The 21,525-nt window shown below is 41.0% G+C and overlaps 1 protein-coding gene across 6 annotated transcripts in view; it reads left to right on the plus strand.

Annotated features, from left to right (window-relative positions):
- The first annotated feature begins 589 nt into the window (after positions 1-589).
- The window catches only part of UBE3D (ubiquitin protein ligase E3D), an 89,563-nt gene continuing 68,627 nt past the window's right edge, over positions 590-21,525 (plus strand). For all 6 annotated transcript variants that reach the window (XR_012622626.1, XM_074819684.1, XM_074819683.1 and 3 more), the window contains exons 1-7: positions 590-679; positions 1,242-1,444; positions 3,378-3,468; positions 10,531-10,762; positions 15,951-16,020; positions 18,523-18,592; positions 19,448-19,556. Coding sequence is in view for 5 of the 6 variants with exons in the window: in XM_074819684.1 (XP_074675785.1) it covers positions 618-679; positions 1,242-1,444; positions 3,378-3,468; positions 10,531-10,762; positions 15,951-16,020; positions 18,523-18,592; positions 19,448-19,556 (837 nt within the window). In the remaining variant the exon portion in view is untranslated. The remainder of the gene's footprint in view (positions 680-1,241; positions 1,445-3,377; positions 3,469-10,530; positions 10,763-15,950; positions 16,021-18,522; positions 18,593-19,447; positions 19,557-21,525) is intronic.

The raw sequence follows: 21,525 nt of genomic DNA on the forward strand, positions 1-21,525 counted from the left end.
TGAGCTGGCTCTGACAGCAGCGAGGGCCAACACCATCCTGGAGCCGAGCCCATAGATCAAGGAGACTGATTATGCCCCATTACTTGGCACGTGATAGACCACATCTAGGAGACAATGCCCAGTCTTCTCCCCATGCCCCTTGCAGGGAAGGTGTCCGTGACCAGTACGATTGGGGCTGGAGCACTGTGAGGTGAGATGACTTCGAGGGAGACCCAACCACAGCCCCTAGTGCCTGTGGGGACGTGCCTGAGCAGACGGACCCAGGATCCTCACAGTGGAGGTGTGGCAGGAGGACAGGAGACGACAGGCAGATGTTGACACCCAGGAGGTTCAGGCTGGGCTTAAGAAAAGCCCGTGAGGCCAGCCGAGCCCTGGATTGTGCGGGCCTCGACCTCGGCGCTTCGGGACCCGACGGGACCCAGCCCAGGTGCCACAGCCGGGGCGCGGACGGCCCGGGCGGCGGCCATCCCGCGGCGCCTTCCCGCCGCTGCCCCCGGGGCGTCGCCGGCGCCGAGCTGCAGGGGGCGCTGTGGCGGGCGGCCGCACCGCGCCTGCGCCGGCGGAAGAGCGGTCGCTTCCTGCGCGTGTGGCCGGCGGCGGTGCCGGCCCAGTCTGGCATGGCGGGGGGGTTCCTGCTGGAGATCAGGCGGGGGACGCAGAGCGCCTTGCTGGTTATCCGGTAGTGCGGGGCGCTGCCTGCCTTCCGCTGCTCGGGCCGTGCGGAGCGGCCGGTGCCGGCGGTGGAGGCGCAGGGCGCGGCGCTGGGGTGGCGGGTCTGGCTTTTAACTTCCCTAGCCTTAAACCGGGGCGGGAGCGGGGGGGGAAGCGGGTTATGTAGCGGCGACTTCCCGTGCCCCTCCCCTCTCGTGCAACTCGGAAAAGCCCGAGTTACTGTGCAAATAAATGCTTCCTGAGAACGGTGGCTTATTTCGCTCGATTCCTCCTCACCCCCGCGGGGGACCCCGGTTTACCGCAGGGGTCTCGGGGCCGCGGGGGAGCTGCAGGCCGGTCCCGGGCTCGGTCCACCCGGGCCGCGGGCTCGGCGTCCCGCGCCCCCTCACGCCGCCTTCGCGTCGCGTCTCCACCGGGCGCGGAGCGTGTACGGGTGGGGCGAGCCGCAGCCCAGCTCCGGTGCCGCAGCGCCGAGGTCCTGCTCTCCCCGCTCTGGCCTGCGCGCGTCAAGCGGCGGCTCGTCCCGACGCCTCCGTGCGGAGGTTAAACGCGTCCCTTTGCGTCCCCAGCGAGGCGGACCTCCCGAGCCGGCCGGTGGATGTCTCGGTGGCCGCCGACCGCCTGGAAGCGAGAAGCGGCGGGAGCTGCGAGGCGGCGGCGCTGCCGGCAGGGGTCAGGCTGGCCCCGTCCTCCTGCCGCGGCCTGCGCCGCCTCCCCGGCGAGGGCCTGCACCTGCGCCTGCGCTTGCGCCGCCCGCCGCCACCGCGCGCCGGTAAGGCTGGGCCGGGGCGGCGCTGCCCGGGCGGGGGGGGCTCGGCCCGGGGCTCGCAAACCAGGCGGCTTCTCTCGGGCTGCCCTGAAGCCTTACGGTTTTAAGTGACGTGCGGACAGGGACTTTAAAGGGTAGATTCTGCAGCACAAAAAAACCCAACCCCAAAACCCCAAACCAGCTGGAGTTCGTGGTTTGCATTGTGCATATGCTGTCGCTTTTCCTAAAAGGCTCTCTTTAGCTCTGAACTGAAGACTTAAGCAGGAACTGATGAGATTTAATAAAATTGTCAGTTTAAAAAATCCAAAATGCAGAGTGGCGCAATGAAAGGGAAATGTGGTTGCTGAGGAAGTGTTTCGTGTAGGAGTTTGAGAACTACTCTCAGTTCCTCCCCCATGCTTTCCCATATTACATCAAAATTGTTTTCTTTCCCTCCTGTTTCATGTTTGGCAGCTGAAAATGTGGTAATATGATTCGTCCAGGCTATGGCGCTAAGGTTGTCACTGACCACTTAGTTATAAAGGGTTGTGATTCTGTGTTGGGGCTTGTTCTCACAGCGTCAGTTTGCAGAGGCTGATGTTGCAGGTAACATCTGTAAAGTTGCCGTCTTTATTTCCATCATGATAATTCAGGTCTAGGATGTGATTGCACAATTAGAAATGGTAGCATAGCTGGTGCTTTGCTTTATTCTAGCATCCAAGCTCAGTGTATTTAGATTCATTTGAAAGGGTGTGGCACAGAAAGATACATTGAATAACACAAAACTGTTATTCTGTGGGTTTAAAGTAGAAATGACCGATAAAGTATATGATGTGCAATAATGGCTTCAGCACCAGAAATGTGCTAGAATACTCTTGATTTTATGTTATGCTGATGTTGCTTCTGTATGATAATCTGTAATTATATGCTTCGACAATTCAATTATATAAAAATTATTTAGCGTGTCTTAGTAATGAGGCATGCTTCAAAAGATCAAAGATGAAGTTTTAAAAATGTAACTTTGAAAGTTGTACCAGTGAAAAACGTATATGTGAACCAGATGGTAATCGACATATATGTTGTCATACATATATAGTGACATATATATTGACATATATATTGCTAACCTTAGTTAGCCTTTAATGTTTTATACTAGTGTGCAAAACTAGTTGTATCTTATTTGAAATTCTGGAACCCTTTAAAGTACTTTTCATTTGTGGTTGCAACCTAAATCTTAAATACTGAATGCCACTGCTGAGAATACACTTTGAGCCTTAAGTCTGAGAAAGTGGGCAATACAAAATTCATACACAGAGCTAAGCTTACAGTTTTAGTTTTCTTCCACCTAATGCTATTTGATAATTTGTGGAGGCTTTTATAGCTTCTTTTCTAATTTGGAAAAGTTGTCTGAGCTGGCTTTTGTGAGACTGCTTTTGCTTTGCTGGCCTGCAGAGGGTATTGCTCACTATGTATTCCTTGAGTGGTGCCACAGTGGCTGGTATCTTATGCCTGAAAATTTAAACCTAGTGCCCCCTCTACCCCCCCACTCCCCCAACTATTTGGTCTTACATATTGGGATGTACCCTCATATTGCAGAGACACTGATTAGCAGAAATATCATTACAAAAGAGTGGCACTGTATTTTAATTTATACAACCTCTATATAATGATATCAATATTTCAGCTCTCCCTGTGGAGAGGATTTGCACCTTTAAAATAATTATTCACGTATACAATTCCTACTCAGCAATATGAGGTGGAGATGGCAAGTTTTTCCTAAATCTAAGTACTTGCCTCTATAGGTAACTCAATTAAGGTTGTGTTTAAAACATCAGCATTTGCTTTGTTTTTTAGATTCTTATCTTTTTTGATTTGAGATATTTGGCAGGACTTTTCTGTACAAGTGACTGAAAATTTTACACAGTTTTGAAGATTAATATGTCTTCTTTATCTATAGATTTGGGGTTTGCTTTGTCGGAAAACCTGAAACCCCAGAAGAATTATGTCTTTTACTGTCAATCCTGTGGTGACATCATAGTAAAAGACCGGTGAGTACTGCGGTGTCTTGTATTTATAGCAATAAATGCCATAATGATTGGTATTTGTGTTATTTTGTGTACTTAGAGACACAGCTAAAAGGCATTTATTTTTAAATTGATAGATGAAAACACTTTTGAGGCACTACGGGTAACTAATAAGCAAGATCACCTGAAACAGTTTTTTACTGTTTATTCATTTACTTCTTGATTTCAGTCTGGCTGGAGAGTAGAAGTACTTTACAAAGGGAGTTTGGTGCATTGCCCTGAAAGCTGGGAAATCTGGATTCTTTCCCTGCTTGTCTGCTATGCTTTGAGCGAGACATTTCCTTTTGTAGCTGGACTTCCTCATGTTTCTGCTTTGAGGTCTATGCTTTTTGTTCATACAGAATCTCTTTGCACTCATCATAATAGCTTCTGGTTTTGCTGTACTAACAAAAAGCTGTAACATTTTGGCCTGAAAATATTGCGAATGTTCATAGTTTTCACTGATTTAAAAAATACTCATAGTAGTTGACATCTTTGCTATGTTGAAGGGATTAAAACTGAAAATTTGAGTCTAGACTTCTTTCTTCCTCTACATTTCAGGGATCCTCTTTAGTTCTGCTCAGTCTCTTATAAATTCCCTTCAGTCATTGTGCTGTAGTTACAGAATGGCTGCTCAGAATGGGGGGGTTGACCACATTCCCTTCTATCTGTTAAGCAAAGCCAACCTCCACATAGTTCAAGGATGCTGAATTTGGGAAACACAGGACCTGTTTCTTAGCTGTGTGACTCGGTCTTGTCTCTGTTCCTTACAAAGTCTGCAGAATGAATGAGAATTTTAATAAAAAGCTGCTGCATTTTCTAGCTCTTCTGATGAACAATTTTGTCAGCTTCATCTGGATTTGTAAGAATTGTTAGAGATGCACTTGTAGCCTTGTATGATCCGTGTCACTCCTAATACTCAAAATAGTAATACAAATGTCGTATATTCTGTAAACTCCTTTTACTTTCTTGACATACCTATGGCTATATGGCTGACTTGAATGTAACTGAGTGAGGATTGCCTAGCTTTCTCTTCTGAAATGCCTCATCAGAAAGTCTAGTAATAACTCTTATTTTGACACATTTGTAGAGTAATGAAACTTCTAATTTCTAGTCAGTAACATTTTCTTTCAAAACATATTGCACTTTTATATTTTCATCTCTGTGTGGGTGTTTTCCTGAATTTCAGTGCATTAAATTCATATGCATAGAGTTTACGTCTTCTGGTTCTGCATCCTATAACGTGATGCAGTCAGAATTTTTGAGAAAGAAAAAAGAAGACATGCTCATGGCTCTTTGCTTGGCATTTCTCCTTGCAGGGAACCTCTGAGCCCTTCGAATGTTATCACTAAAAAAATATTAAGACAAAGGTAAAAGAGTGGATCTGCCAGTGTATCCAACACCTTCTGTTCCAGCACTTCCAAAAGGACGACAGCAACGTAGTCAGTACTTTTAGCTACAGAATTTGTGTGTTGGTCTCTCTAGGGAGAGTATGGCAGTGGCACCACAGACGGTGGGATTGAAGGAAAGTTAAAGAACTGTGTGAGGAGGAACTTACTAAAGTGTGAATTACTATGGAAGGGTCTGTAATAAGAAAAACCTGAGATCTAGAAAATTATACCTTTGAGAAGAAATGGAAATAAATTGGATTTAATTTAGATAAGGCTGTGGAGAAGATGTAAGACTCTTCCAATATGTAAGAAGTTGCTGCAAAGAAGGTGGCAGTAGTCTTCAGTTGAAGCAAGAGGAATTTAGGTTAAAATGAAAAAAAAACGCCAAACCTATTCTAAAGCTTATTTTTTACTGTTAGAGACTGCATAGGAAGCCATCATTTTAAAGACTAGATTAAGAAATGTTAAGAATGGTTTAAATGTAAGTGATCCTTCCTTGATGCGAGAAAATGGACTCTATATGAAATCCCGTGGCTTAGTCTGTTTCCTTTCATGCAGCTGATAGCTTTTCAGAGGTTAGGGTTGTGCTCCCTGATTCTTCTCCATTACCCTCACATTACCCACATCAGAGGAAGTGATTAGATTTTTTTTTTCCCTAGATTTAAGAGCTGCAAAGGATTTGGGATACTTTCTTTTTTCTTTCTCACCTTCCAGTTAGGCTAAGTGTAGCTCATATATAAAATAATTCTTTAAGGCTTTACTTCTGTCATGAAGAAACTCTTAAAGGCTTGTGGTGGGTTGACTGGCTGGATGCCAGGTGCCCACCAAAACTGCTCTATCATTCCCCCTGCTGAGCTGGACAGGGGTGAGGATATAGAGAAAGGCTCATGAGTCGAGATAAAGGCAGGAAGAGATCACTCCCCAGTTACCATCATGGGCAAAACAGACTTGACTCAGAGAAATTTAATTTATTGCTAATCAAATCAGAGTAGCATAATGAGAAATAAACCCAAATCTTAAAACTACCTTCCCCCTCCCCCTCTTCTTCCCGGGGTCAAATTCACTCCCAACTTCTCTACCTCCTCCCTCTGAGCAGTGCAGGGACTGGGAATGGGGGTTGTGGTCAGTTCATCACACATTGTCTCTGCTGCTCCTTCCTCCTCAGGGGGAGGACTCCTCACACTCTTTCCCTGCTCCAGCGTGGGGTTCTCTCACGGGCGACAGTCCTCCACAAACTTCTCCAACATGGGTCCTTCCCATGGGCTGCAGCTCTTCACAAACTGCTCCAGCGTGGGTCCCTCCTGTGGGGTGTAGTCCTCTAGGAGCTGACTGCTCCAGTGCGGTACTCCATGGGGTCACAAGTCCTGCCAGCAAACCTGCTCCAATGTGGGCTCCTCTCTCTCTATGGGTCCACAGGTCCTGCCAGGAGCCTCTTCCAGCGTGGGCTTCCCACAGGGTCACAGCCTCCTTCGAGCAGCCACCTGCTCCAGTGTGGGGTCCTCCATGGGCTGCAGGGGCACAGCCTGATCCGGCACCTGGAGCGCTTCCCCCTCCTTCTTCACTGACCTTGGTGTCGGCAGGGTTGTTTTCTTACGTATTCTCACTCTTTCTGGTTGCAGTTGTGCAGCTTTTTTTCCCCTTCTTAAATATGTTATCACAGAGGTGCTGCTGTTGCTGATGGGCTCGGTCTTGGCAAGCGGCAGGCCCGTCTTGGAGTCGGCTGGTGTTGGCTCTGTCGGACATAGGGGAAGCTTCTAGCAGCTTCTCACAGAAGCCACCACTGTAGCCCCCTGCTATCAAAACCTTGGCACGCAAACCCAATACAAGGCTGAATGTTGTGAAAAATAAATTTTATAAATTGACTATTAAGCAATAAACCTTTTCCTTAGTCCAAACATTATGAATTTGTCCTACATAAGTATTCTATTTAAAATCTGATGGCAGGGGAAATCTTCTAATTACACTTCTACATAAATAGCATGGCAATTAACTGTCAAGCTGGGCTGTCCAAGATTTTTTAGTAAGTAAATAAGGAAGTCTGCTGTTAAAGAAATTCAACTGGGTCTTTTTTCTTTCTTTTTCTCTGATGGAACAGAAGGCTTATATGTTTAAAAGTCTAAAGTCCATTTTACTTCCCGTTTTCAGAATTTTCAGTAGATAGGATGATATTACTGGGTTCTTGGATATTAGATATTATTTTTTTTAGTCCAGTCTTGTAAGGAGCTCTACAGTCAGATACTTACCTTAGCTTGGAAGCCCGCCTAAGAATTACATTGTCATGGCAGGACTCTTTTAGACTAGTGCCTAACTTCTAGCTTTTAAAAAATAAGTTAATTACCTAGGCTTCCTCTGTTTGGAGACAGAGATCTCCAGAAGGCCATTCAACCTGACTATATTGAACACTGTCAGAAGGAGAAAGTTTCTCTTAAAGGTCCCAACCTAAGAATTGTTTGTCGCTCTCTGACTGTGAAGGTAGCCTAGCTGGCTATCTTAAAGTAGAAACTCAGTTGTTATTAGGAGCAAGACTGGGGAGAAAGTTCCCCTGTTAGCTAGCTTTTATCACTGTATTTAGCAGCCTCAAGTTAGTCAGCACCCAGTAAACTTTGTTTCTTTTTTGTTTGTTTTTCTGTAAAGCTATGTTTTTATTAGTGTTACATTTTTCCAGTTCTAGTGATCCAGGATATGGCTTCCTGCCTGTCGTGGTTTAAGCCCAGAGGACAACAGAGCACCTCGAAGCTGCTCCCTCACTCCTTCCCCCTGAGGGCTGGGGAGAAAAAAAATAAAAGGCTCGGTGATTGAGACAAGGATGGGGAGGGATGACTCACCAATTATGGTCACAGAGGCAGACTCAGTTGGGGAAGAGACAGAACATCAATTTAATTTGAAAACTACCACCACCACCACTTAATTTACCAATCAATCAGAGTTGGACAGTGAGAAATACAACCAAATCTTAAAAAAACCCTTCCCTCACCCCTCCCTTCTTCCCGGGCTGAGCTTTGTTCCTGATTTCTCTACTTCCTTCCCCAGAGTGGTGCAGGGGGTGGGGGATGGGGTTGTGGTTCGTCACCCATTGACTCTGCTGCTTCATCCTCTTCAAGGGGAGGAGGACTCACGCTTTTCCCCTGCTCCAGCATGGGGTCCCTCTCATGGGAGACAGTCCTCCATGAACTTCTTGAATGTGAGTCCTTCCCATGGCCTGCAGTTCTTCATGAGCTGCTCCAGCGTGGGTCCCTGCCATGTGCTGCAGCCCTCCCAGCAACAGACTGCTCTAGCGTGGGCTCCCCTCAGAGTCCCGGCCTTCTCTGGGTGCATCCACCTGCTCTGGCGTGGGGTTCTGCACGGGCTGCAGGTGGGCATCTGCTCCACCATGGACCTCCATGTGCTGTAGGGGCACAGCCTTGCCCTCTCACCATGGGCTGCAGGGGAGTCTCTGCTCCAGCATACCTCTCCTGCTTCTCCTCCTCCTTTCTGTCACTGACCTGGTGTTTGCAGAGGTATTTCCCTCACAACCCCTCCTTCTCTCAGGTTCCCCTTCTTAAATACGTTATCACAGAGTCACAGCCACTGTTGTTAATTGGCTCGGCCTTGGCCAGAGGTGGGTCCGACTTGGAGCCAGGGGACCTTCTAGAAATTTCTCACAGGAGCCGCCTCTTTGGCCCCCTCCCCTGCTACCAAAACTTCATCACACACAAACCCAACGCACCACATATAAGTGTCAAAAGCTTAAAATATAGAGAAAATATTATATTTTCTGTATAGCTCAAAGTTAGGAGGGGTCTGTTTAGGAAATTCCTACTGGTTGGAGCAACTGCTTTTGTTGGGCAAGAATTCACGATCTTGATGCTTTAGGCTGTGAGGGTAAAGAAAGGGTAATGTAATGAAACTGGACAGCATTAGTCTGCAGCTAAGGTAATCTCTGTCTTTTTTTTCCCCCTGTATGTAACACTTGAATAAACATTGCTGAGCAATGCCAGCTTTTTGTTGCTGTAGTGTAAAGAACAATACATAGGAATGAAGATTTCTTTTTTCAGTGTGAGTCTAGGCATTGGAATTAATTGTACAAGGCTGATGAATAATCAGTCATTTGGCCAACATCAGAATTAAGGTCCCACACCATGGCAGAATTGTGGTTGTATCTCAGGCAATATATAAGACCACAGAGAGTGAAGACAGTGATGGGTAGTGTGGAGGTGATCTATCTTAGTTACAGTAAAGCTGGATCAGAGGATGAGTTATTCCAACTTTCATCTGCAGGTGGGGCAAGCACGGTTTAAGATGTGTTGTCAATCTAGAAAGAAGAAAGTTTTTATAAAATATTTTACTTTCACCCACCCAACAATACAAAAGGCACAAAAAACTACAGTGGGAAGAACTGGCATCTTCAGAAAAGAATAGTCTGTGAACTGCAAGAAAGGGAGAGTGTCTAACTGTTGGGTTAGCAGCTGTGTGTTTATTTATGAAGTAGCACCATAAGCAAAGTGTATTTGCAAGTTTTAAGTAAGAAGTAGAATCAAGAAATTTTATGTGAAGTTTTCAGGCAACAGCAGAAGAAATAAGAGAACAAAAGGAAAGCATTCAAGGAAACTAGGCAGAGGGCAGAAAGCACAGGTCTGTAACAAGCAGTACATCTAGAAAACTGTTGAAGAGGCGCACACTGTTAAAGCCGTTGCCCATTGTTTTGGTAAAGGGGCTGAATTTCTTCCCAGTGCAATAGTTTTGTAGAAAACACGGATTAAAGAAAGTGTAAATATGTGGACAGTATTCATCAGTACTTCTACATTCTTAAAAAAAACCACAGAGGACCACAGAATGGATATAGGAACTGTAGGCAGGAAGGTATTGACTACTCACTCATAATGACCAAGCCGGTATTTATATAGCCACATGTATATATTCTGGCTTTAGAAGTATATTTTACAACTTAAAGCAGTGATTCTAACCCTTGGCTTATAAAATCCTCTGTGTAACCAAAGTAAGTTAAAAACAACACTGATAATGAAAGCAAAGTCTGGTATTGCCTGGAGCAGCCTCCTTGGTCCATACAGCTGTTCAGGAGAAAGGGGTTTGGGTTTTTTTGTATGTCACTTCTGAAAGTTGAATCTGAATTAAGATTTCATTATTTTTTTTTTTTCTTAATGATGCTATACTATGGTGTTTTTCGTCAGGATTTAGCTTTTTCGAAGTCTGATATCTGAGGGGCTTCAGAGGACATGCTCTCCCTTGCTGTGGCAGCAGTCTGTTTCTGTTGTGTTTATATCAACGTTTGGTGCAAGGAATTTTACAAGAAGTAATAATAAATATAATTGCAAAATGCCCATTGTTCTATTTTCATGCCTGGATAGAACTGTTTTATTTTTTCCATGTGATTCATTTCAAGAGAGGATTATGCCAAGTTCTGCCTTATAATCATTGGAGATTCACCCTTGGGAAATGCTTCATCATAAACTTGGCAGGAAACAGTCAGCAATTGCTTTCTCAGAATTCATCCAAAGAAAATGCCTTTGACTGAAAGGAGAGTCAAGCACTTCCTTTTGAGAAAATGCCATAATTCTCCCCCCCCCCCCCCCCCTTTTGGTAAGGAGTCTAAGCTCTCTTTTAGTGTCTTAGAAAATAATGTAATATATTGAGATAATTCATTCTTCTTCCCTTTTAGGAAATTTCTAAGAGTTCTTCCTCTACCAAGTGAAAACTGGAGTGCTTTGGTTGAAGAGTGGTGTTGTCACCCTAACCCCTTTGCCAGAAGCGCTTTGCACCCTCAGCATGATGACTGTTTTCTTGGAGACACTTTTTTTCTGTTGAATTCACGAAATGAATCACATGTGTCTGAATCTCCCATGTGCTGCTCAGAGAGTGGACACCATGCTTCTCAGAGTGGTTCCAACTTGGTAAAGTATTTTGTTTGAATATTTCATAAGTGAATGTATTTGGATGTTTTCATTGTAAAACACTTTTTTGTCACTAGTTTATTTAACTTGTATGTATTACAGAGCTGTTTTGAAGGTCTCAGGGAGTTGTTGACATTCAGTTGTACAGAAGCCAGAAAATATTCTAAGCTATGATTTACATTTTCTAAAGTATGCACCATAGTCTTGATATTGACCTAGATATGCAAGAAGAATTTTTTCCTATAAACTTAATTGGAAACTATTTAATTATGTAGTTCTAAACCCAGGTATGTCCCTCAAAAATATCCTGAGTGAAGGACATCAGCATTTAGTAAGATAGTAACTGTAATGGGTTAGGTGTTTGTCAAAGGGTAGTGTAGTGAAAAATGAGGAAGAAACTGGAGTAACAATGGCTTTTTTCTCGAACTGTGACTGGATGCATAACTGTAAATATGATCAAAGGAAGGTGTGATTTTTTTTTTTCTCTTTTTTAGCTTTAGAAAGACTTAGAAAAATCAGAATGTGTTTTGGGTTCAGATGTGGCTGTCTTACACTCTTTGAATATACTAAGGAAATTGAGTTTGTTTGACTGTTCTGTTTAGAGAAAGGGACCTGCCACCCCAGGTAATACCTCTTCATGTTGATACTTCTGAGGTGTTCCAGGAGGGGATATATCAATCAGCTGAGTCTCTAGGAAGAAGGCTATCATTTGCCTTAGAAACGTCAAAATTTATTGTTGCTCAGGAAAAAAAACATTTGTAGGGATACTGGTGTTTCAATGGTGGGATAAAACCCATGAAGAAAGAAAATTCAATGCTTTCCTCATCTTGGAAATTTAGCACTTACATAAAAGTTCAAGCAGTAATCTTTCCTTCTACCAGAACAACATCCAGGAACTCTGTTCACCAAAGCCTACAGTTCCATAAAGCCTTTTCTGTTAATCTACCACTTGTCTGTATCTGTGCTGACAAAGGATGGGGCTGCACATACCATCTTTTCATCCAATACCATGTAGTTAACCTGATTACTGAAATCCTTCTACAGTTATGGGAATCGTTGCTGTCTTGGCAACTTGTGCCTCTAACAGCTGATGACTTGCTATGTACAGATTCCCAACATGAAACTTTTAATCTGTTGAGAAGTAACACCAAAGACCCTAATTCCCGTCTGCTGCTGCTGCTTATCATCATTAGGGATTTGTATTATCCCCAGTTAAATCACCAGGATTCTTGCAGTTCAGCGGTTGCTGGTGCAAAGCATCCAAGCAAGCCATCTGCCTGGGGAACAGTTTTGTCCTGCGGTCCATATCTGCAAGTCTTGCAGCTGTGGTCCCTTTGGTTTCTTGTTCCATTGTTCTTTGAAAAGCAGAATGTGGGGAGGGGAAAATAAGAACTGATACGCTGAAAGGATATCAGCATGGGAGAAGCAGATTACTTTGGATTAACTCAGTGGCAATTGGAGTTATTTCTTCCAAGTATCCTTAAGAAGGAGGCTGAGCAGAAGATTCTGAATTTCCAAGAGGACAAGGCTTTCTGCCAGAGGTCCCCAAAATGAATTATCTCACATTTCAGTAGTCTCAAAAGACATCTTAGGACAATGGGAACAAAGATAGGAAGAGGCAGGGTGCATGGAGTTTGTATTGCAGCCCAGAGAAAGAGGAGCAGTCCGCCAACACGCTTCTTCAATCAGTCAAAGAGAATGTTTGCCAGAAAATGGTTGTTTTTGAGGCAGAAACATGATAAAAGGATGTGGGACAAAGATATTACTGAGATGTGGGTCAAACCAGGATAACTGCAGAACTTTTGAATGAGGGAGGAGGCTGTTTTCTGTCAGAAGCATACAAGAGTAGTTTAGTGTGATGAATTTTCATGTTTGCTTCCTTGAACTTGCATTGAAGTTGAGAATTCTTTCCTTGTTTGTGTCAAATTCCTCCTTCTACATCTTTCACACTTGCAGTGAATTCTCATTTCTGTGTTTGCTTATTTCCAGCATCGCTTGGTTGCCAAGCAAATGAGCAAACCTGTAAGATCCTGCAGAAACTGGACTAATGAGGAAAAAACTCCTCATACTGAAACAGAAAATTCTTCCATAATATGACTAATAGAAAGTTACAGGCAAGATAGATTGCTATTGGCATAAATGCTTTCATTTCAGAAAAGATTGTTTCAGTCTGCCCCCGTATGAAAGTTCTTTTTTAATTGCATTGCAGTTCTTTGGAAAGTGTTTGCCTATGACCAAAATAGTAGCAGGAATGTATCAGGGATGCTTAAACAATCTTTTCCACCCTCTGGTGGACCAAGACAGCATCCGTCCATTGCAAACATATTTTTCACATCTATTAGTCTTCCAGTGTAACATAGTCTTTAAATGTCATATGGTCTTGCAGCATCCTAATAGTATCTCTTAGGGAAAATATTTTCCTTGACACCATATCAGGGATCCTTAGGAATAGAAACAGAAAATATTAGGCTGGTGATCCACCTCCATCTGCAGATTGCCAGCAGCTGCAAGTTGTCAAATAGATATACTGATTTAATTAGCATAGCTAAAACTATCGCTTTTTCCGTTGAAGCATGATACGAGTTAGTGGTGTTTTTTAGGTACCGTACTGCACGATTCTTAGCTAGCACCTGTAACTATAGTCAGAAAAAAACATTCAAGTTGTAGCTTTCAAGGAAGTACTGTATATTACATACTTGTACTGTGCAATATTTGTACCAAACCCTGTCTACTATTCCTTGCTCTTCGTGTTAAGCAAGTAATTTTATTGTGCATGTTTGAGAGAAGTAGCAAGATAGGAATTGGGAAAGGGGATAACTGCATATATATGAATCAGATGTTTTTTCTGATCTCCATAACAAGGGGGCTGTACTTCCAACATAGCTCTCTGAAGCTTTAACAGAGGCTGTTGGGCTCTCTCTGTGGCTTTTAGTTTGATCCCTGGTTTATGAGGAACAAGCAGGACTTCGTGATTGTAAGTTCATATTCCATGTGGGATGCTTTCTGTTTTTCATGGAGCTAGAGTGGTTCCTTCTTTTCATTTTATTATTTGCATAGTACAGATCAGAGAAATGTTAGGTATTTCCAGCATCAAATCCATCAGTTCTGTCTGAGCTATAGCTTTGAGAAAGATGTCCAGTGTTGATTTAATACTTCAAATGATGGAAACTTTATTACATTCCTTGGTAAGCTGTTTCAGTGGTTAATCATCCTGACTCTTTGCTGCTGCCTTATTAAATTAAGCACACTAAGAATTGCAACTCTGTATCTCTTTTTATCTCTAAGGTGTATTTATTTCCTAGAAATTATTTTTGTAGCAGTTTTCCAAACCATTTACCAAATTTTTGACATACTTTATAGGTACATTTTTGCCGTAATTATCTCTCTAATTCTGAAAATGTTATATTTTTCTGTTTATCTGTATCAACTATTCAGTTGTTCATGTATGCAGAGATCATATTTGCCCTTTCTTTTGTAGCACCTCATTAGTAACTCTGGTTTGGTTAGCTACCATCATCTAAATTCTTTTGATTATTGCTCTCTTCCACTATGTATTCCTTTATTTTATCATCACTGGCTTTGTTGTTCCTGTTGTTCCTGAATATATGGTCTGGCATTTGGCTATATTTTAGTGCAGATTGTTAGACTAAGCACAGCCTGCTTAATGATCCAGAGTTGTGTATAACTCCTCTGTCTCCCTTGTTTACCCCTTCCCTATCATTGAAGCAGAAAGTACTTACACTTTTCCATAGAGTAACTGAAAAAATTGGGCCAGCGTGTCTGCTTGACTTGTCTGTAATCTCTTTCATCACTGGTCTAATCACAGACTCCATATCCTTCAAGGCATCTGAATTAGAATAAATCAATTAACAAAGCATTATTTGATTTTTGATTAGGATAATTATGCTTGGAAATCTGCATAGTCTGAAAGTCCACAATCCAGGTTCTGAAGACAGCCTGTAATACATACCTCAAACCTTACCTTTGTAAGATGAAGAGTGTACCTGACACAGCAAAGGACATTGGATTTACTTCATGCTGCTTGTTTGGTTTTTTTTTTCTTAAATAATTTTGTGATGTCATAGGCCACAGAGCATCATTTTTTGTTCTGGACATCAGTCCGACACATCATCATCATCCATCCATTTTAAAATTTGAATACTAAGGACTGTGGTAGTGGTGATGAAGGAAAACTATGCTCCCCAAAGAGTGCATCTGTGCTCACTTCACTTGGAATCCATGGGAACTGTCGCCATCTTTTACAAAGGTTTCAGAAAAAGATAAATTTGGAGGTTTTAATTTATGCTAAATGTAGATATTATTTTCATAGGCATGATCTGCAATATGATTTCTCAGGTTGATAGTGACTTGTTTAGACTTATAAACCAAGCCAATAAAACAGTAGTTGTTTAATTACACATGGGTATTTTTATGCACTGTATACTGTATGAACAATTATAAAGATGAACAATTATAAAGGTGATTATACAAAGACCACATGTAAAAATCCAATTTAGGTGTCTTCTCATTACATTCTCAGGATTTCTAGCTCCAGAAGGGTTTACTAACTCAGGAACATCATTGTGGTTTTATATATGTATTGCTTCCAGGCCAGAGCTGTACTATGCTACACCCAGGTTAATAAGCCTGCACAGAACCTTTCTGAAATATCATGCTATGTTGTGTTCTTCAGCTGTTTTCTAGTAATTCAAAATAGTTTGTGGACATTTTCTGCTCTCTGCTGAACAATGAACTGGCATTCCTGTAAAACTGTCCACAATGACTAGAACTTTTTACTGAGTGACGGTAGTTACATTGCAGCATAATATTTTATGTATATATTTTGGAATACTTCTTCTCCTGTGCATTATTTTGCCTTATCAAAATCAAATTTACCTTGTCATTTTACCATCCAGTCACTCAATATTGCGAGATTCTCCTGTTAGCTATTACAGGTTATGCTGTGTAGTCAGTATCTGTTGCCGGTTTTTAAAACTAGTATAAAACTTGCAAGCAAGTTGAAGTGTAGAAAGCTGAAGTAGTGGATGCAAATCTGTGTGTATGTAAACATAAAGAGAACAGAAACAAGTACAAAGTTCACTATCTTCTCTGGAGAATATGTTAAAATTATACATTCCTTTTTCAGAATAACTGAGTGACATTTAAATGACATTTCTTTGTCCTACAGAAATCAGAGGAAAATACCAGAGTAATTTGTAAGTGCTGCAAGACAATGCTGGGAGAAACAGTATCGTCAGGTATGGGATGTGCAAACCAAACTAGACTTCACTGCATCAGCCACTGAGAACTGGAGGTTAAAAACTCTAAAGGAAAGTTAGTTTATCAGTAAGGTGCAGGGCTGATTCCTGTGTGTTTGTCTCATTCCCTTCTGAAACAGATGAGGTTGTCGCTTCCACTGTTAGACCTTGAAAGTGACTTACAACAGAGGTTTTCCTCATCCTTGTTTCTGTGGTGTATTTGGCTAATTCCAAAGCTTTGGAAGGCTCAATGCATGATTCCAGTTTACTAGGAATCCCAGTTAAAAAGGAGACCTGAGAAATTACAGGTTGGTTGTTTTGCTGTCAGTCCTACAGACTAATGGAAAAGTTAACTCAGAACTTGATCATTACAGATCTAGAAGCCAAGGAAATGATTGCTGACAGCCAGGCTGGTGTCACTGAAAAGAAGCCTTGTCAAAGAAACAGGTTCTCTCTCATCATCATCCAACATTGAGATGATGAGATTATTGGTTTAAAAGCTGTCATTATATTGAATCAGCAGGATTTACCTGGAGTAGTGTAAAGATGAGTCTCTGGTGGTTTTTAAAATGTGGTTATTAACAGGAGAGAAGCAATAAGGTTGTTACTAGCAGGATTCATTCTTTCATTCTCCCTTTACTCCACTGCATCAGTCATTGTGAGCCCGGCTCAGTTCAGAGATCTGGAGAATATAAAAACTTCTCAGAAAATGCAAATCCTGTTTAAGAAATAAGTCATGAGGAGACACAAGACAAAAGGTCTTTTGTTACAGAAGGTTCCAGTTGTCCTGTACAGGGATCTGAACAGTAGAAGCTTTAATAAAACTAAATTTGAGGTAAGATGCTTGAAAGCCCACAAAGCAGGTTGTGACTTTAGGAAAGCAGTGGTTGAAAAAGATCTTCACAGATCATCATGAATAATGGATGCCCTAATCTTAAGCCTTCAGAAGGTTGTAGCAACCAGTAATTGATGTGATCAATGGGTATGGGAAAAGGCAAATACTGTGTAGATGTGCAGGGATTTGGTCTGGACTCTGTACATGACTGAAGTTAGATAGCATGTCATTTGTTTTGACCATGCTTCTTCAGTATTGTAGGAAATTTACGTAGATTTCAAAGAACAAACAAAAAAATGACCCAGAGATGTATGGTATAAATCTAGACAGAGCCATCTCTCTGAAGAGAAACTAGAGAGCAGACTTGACTGTCATGCTTGGTGCTTCTTCATGAGCCTTGAAGATAAAACTGAATTAGAGTGGTGTAGCTCTGGAGGCCAGGTTTGGCTTTGAAATTCCTTTGTTGACTATTCCTTCCCCTAATTCTATCCCCCCATTCTCATATGACTTTTTTCTTGGGAAATCCCACCTTCTATCTCTCTGCAAGCAAACATCTCCTTAATTCCCAATGACCTTGCAGCAGTAGCACCAATTCCTTACTCAGGGCAACAGCTACAGTGAACTGACTTCTTTTCCTGCTGTCTCCCAGGACTAGGCACAGCGTGGAACAGACTAAAATTAAACTTAGAGGTAAAATATAATTTCCTAACAGTGAGGATAATTAAAAAAGTGTAGTACTTATCTGGAAAAGGGGTGGGATTATCAAGCCTTCAGAATCTTTAAAACAGATTGTCTTCCTGAAATGCTTGCTTTTACCCTATTTTAATGGGGTGTGTGGGCAGAGATCAGATAAGACAATCCTCTCCACCCTCAAAATTTATGAAACTGATGAATCTTTACTGTTGTTCACATGCTAAGGCTTAGTGGGATAAATTTATTACGCTAAATGCTTAACTTGTTCTGCTGGCCCTCTGGTTAGACTGTGTTTGTAGCATGGACACAGGGTTTCAGTATTATTGTCTTTGTCCTGACATTATTGATTGGAATTAAGTTCTGTACTCAAACACTTCCGTTTAGTGTTAAAGGCTGTTAAAAGCTCCTGTTAAAGGAGCTTTTGAGGAACAGTTACATTGAAACTCAGAATGTATGCGTTAGTGTTGAGTTAGTGTGATTTTTGGAAAGAAGTTCTAGTCTGCTCTTTGAGCAAAGAAGAAAATTATTCCCCTGTGTGTGCTGTTATTAAAACTGTCTCCTGTGATTCACTGCAGCATTACTGAGCAGCAGAGGGTACTAAAATACTTACGTAAGCTATGCTGATCTCAGTGCTTTCGGAAAGTTTTTTCAATTCATCTTTCAGGTTTGGCTTGAGCTCTTGTTTGCCTTGTTTCAAGATGATTGTTCCCAGAGTTAAACAAGGATCAATATGAATGAGAAATTGCTGATCGTGTAATTAGCTCAGAGCAGTTTTCTTCTGGCAGTGTATGTTTTCTGTTATTGGTTGCTTCTCCTCCCACAAACCAAAGCAGAATTTGACCATCCGCTGCACCTCTTAATTGAATGCTGAACAAAAGTTTAATTAGTATAGTGATATGGTGGCTTACAGTCTACTCTTAACAAGTTAGTTGTTCTGTTGTACTTGTACTTGAAAAATGTTTTTGTCATTTTAGATACCATTAAATATTATGTCACCGAGGTGATTATTCGACCATCTGAGGAGAGTTTCAGCCCAACACCAAGGTAACAAATAGAAATAAAAAGAATCAGATGATTTGCTCAGGTTTATGTTTTAGAAAGAATGCTAGAAATGCACTACCATTTTAGTTTATTGAATAATTACATATAATAACAGTGCTGTCAAATTTTATGTAATCATCACAGAATTAAGTGTTATAACAGTAATGTAGTCTGAATCCACTCATACAGTTTTGTTTGCTTGTCTTTGTGTGTGTGTGTTTGTGTGTAATGCATGAGAGAGATTGTGTATAATGTCACAGTGTCTCACTATGCAGGTAATAAGCCAAAATACAATACTTATTTATTTTGAACTATTTAAGTTTGCATGATGTCTGGTGACTAACTGTGGAAACGGAAGGTTACATTATGTAAAGTTAAATAAAGCTTGAAATGTTTAATTGGAAGTGAGATTTTTGAATTTTCAAGTAATTCAGCTTGAATTACAGACTAAGATGAAACAGAACTTGATCTAGCTATCTTGTATCATGTACTATGCATTAGTCACAATTCTTTCCTTTTGTGAATTATCTTTGAAATATGTGCATCATTCTTAACTTTGTGTTCATACATGTAAAATATAATAGGGAAAGGCTGTTATTCAGCATCTGACATTTGGTGTTGGTCAAAATAAAGGATGTGGAGCAATTTAGACTTCTGATCGATTAAAAAATTCCTGTTGCAGGAAATATAAAGTCCTCTGGTTTTGAGGAAGAGAAAGATAAAGAAGCTCCATCTCAATAAAAAGTGATTGTAGGATGTAATGGAACTGACAGTATGGATCTGTACTGCGTCGATATGAATGACTTTGCCCCTGTAGTCGTTATGAAAACATGTAATATGTGGTTAATTCTTAAACAGGTCTCAATTCGTACAGGGCATGGTTGCTCAGTGTCTTGTGGAATTGTCCTCTGCTAAAAGCACGTTTAGATTCACCGTGAAAGGGGATAATGGAAAAATCTATATTCTGGTAAGGTTTTTTTTTTTATCTTTGTCCTGCTGAAAAAGTTTAACCTATGAATCTCAGCTCCCTAAGATGTATGTTTTATGCTGCTCATGATTGTATGTTTAAAGAAAATTAACAAATTCAGATTCTTCAAATAGTTCTGAAGAGTTCTGTTCAAGTAAGAAATTTTCCCCCATTTTTAATCCAAGTAGATGTATATATATAAATTTTCTCTATTAATACAGTAACAAAAGTACTACAGATGCACCACAAGTAGCACAAAAATAACACTGTTGTATGTATTCAGAAAATATGGAAAGCTTAAGTTTTGACTTTATAACATAAATCTCATCTTCTTGCTCCAGTGCTTCTTATCTTTAATCACCAGAAATTCATTAAATTGAGTAGAATCTTTCACAAATATTGTTTTAAGTCAGCAGGAGAGTACTTGCAAACAAAAATAAAATTGCCAGTTATACTTAATGTTCTAATGCTATTAAAATTGGTTAAGCTTGATATTTGAATAGTGACAGCTAAATTCCTCATATTTTAAGATGGATAGGAATTTTCATCTGGAATTATCTTGATACTATACACTTGGTATAACCTGGGATGTTTAATTTTATTCATGAACTAAATATAGGCACAGAATTCTGTGGACTCAGATTTTGCAATTTGTATGAGTAATTCATAGACACAAAGATAAAGAAATACATGATTGTAGATTCCTACCCTGGATAAACTTAGAGATGCACTTTGTTGAGGTAGGCAATCTAGTGAAATAAACTGTTTTATATATACATTGTCCAAGTTCTATAATTTCTGAACATCCAGGGTCTGAGGTAAGTGTGTATCTGTTGCTTTTAAATAAATTTTAGTGCCAAGATAACATTTATGCAACCACCGACAAATACTTTTTCTGTTATGATAAAGTAAGTTCTCAACAGCAGACCCATAATTGTTACTATGTATAATCTAATTGAGGAGTCATTAAAAATTGTTGTGATTTTTTTCGTTGTAGATTATGTGTTTCCAAGTTCCCTAATATTCTGTTGCTTAAGTCTAGTAGATTATATAGAACAAACTGGTTATCTTCTAAAGGAAAAAATCACCATATTTAGCAGATTGCCGTTACTCTTAGCTCTGAGTTGCATTTTTGCCAACCTGTTGAATAGAGGAGCAGGCTGAATTAGCATAGGCACTGGCTTCTGGTTGGCATCCTTTCCTTTTTATTAGTGAGTTATTAGTATTTTTTTGTGTGTTTAACATCAGAAAGCACTTACTCATGTCCAGGGTGAGGTTCTAGGTACTCTGTACACATCAGCAGGTGTTCTGGAGTTGTGGGTTAAGTCTTAGGACTCAGAGGCCTTGTGGACACAAGCGTAATGTAAGCACTGTTTATATTAATGATTGCAAACAGCTAAACAGTAAAAAATGTAGGTGCTTGAGGCTGGTAGTACACAGCCAAGTTAGACAAGTGGTCTCATCACTGATGCATCATGGACCAGCTGTCCCACTTGTTTGTTTTGACAATGAGCCAAAGACTCTCATTCACAGTGTTTGTGCTTATATACGTGAATGCACACAGCTTAGGCTGTGTATGTGATAATTAAAGTTCAGGTCTCTCACAGATCTTTTTAAATTATTTTTTTAAATCACAAATATAAGGTATACTCACTTTCCTTATTTCCTCTGCATGTATCAACATTACCAGTTATGGTATTTGCAGATATCATAATATGAGTTTCTGTTGTTTAAGTTGGGGATAACCAAGTTCCTGCAAGCTATATACTACTTATGTTTGGGGTTTTTTTAAAGGATGACAATAATTAAAGGTCTCTTTGTCTCAGGAAAAAGAAAAGTAGTGTATACAGATTTCCTTACTTGTCCTAACTATATCTCTGCCCTCTTCACATTCTCTAAAAGATGAATCACTTGCCTCCTCTCTTTGCTCTGCTATTGAAGGGTTCCTTACCTTGAAGTTGAATGGCTT

Source organism: Strix aluco, chromosome 3 (genome assembly GCF_031877795.1).
Source record: "Strix aluco isolate bStrAlu1 chromosome 3, bStrAlu1.hap1, whole genome shotgun sequence".
Classification (NCBI taxonomy): domain Eukaryota; kingdom Metazoa; phylum Chordata; class Aves; order Strigiformes; family Strigidae; genus Strix; species Strix aluco.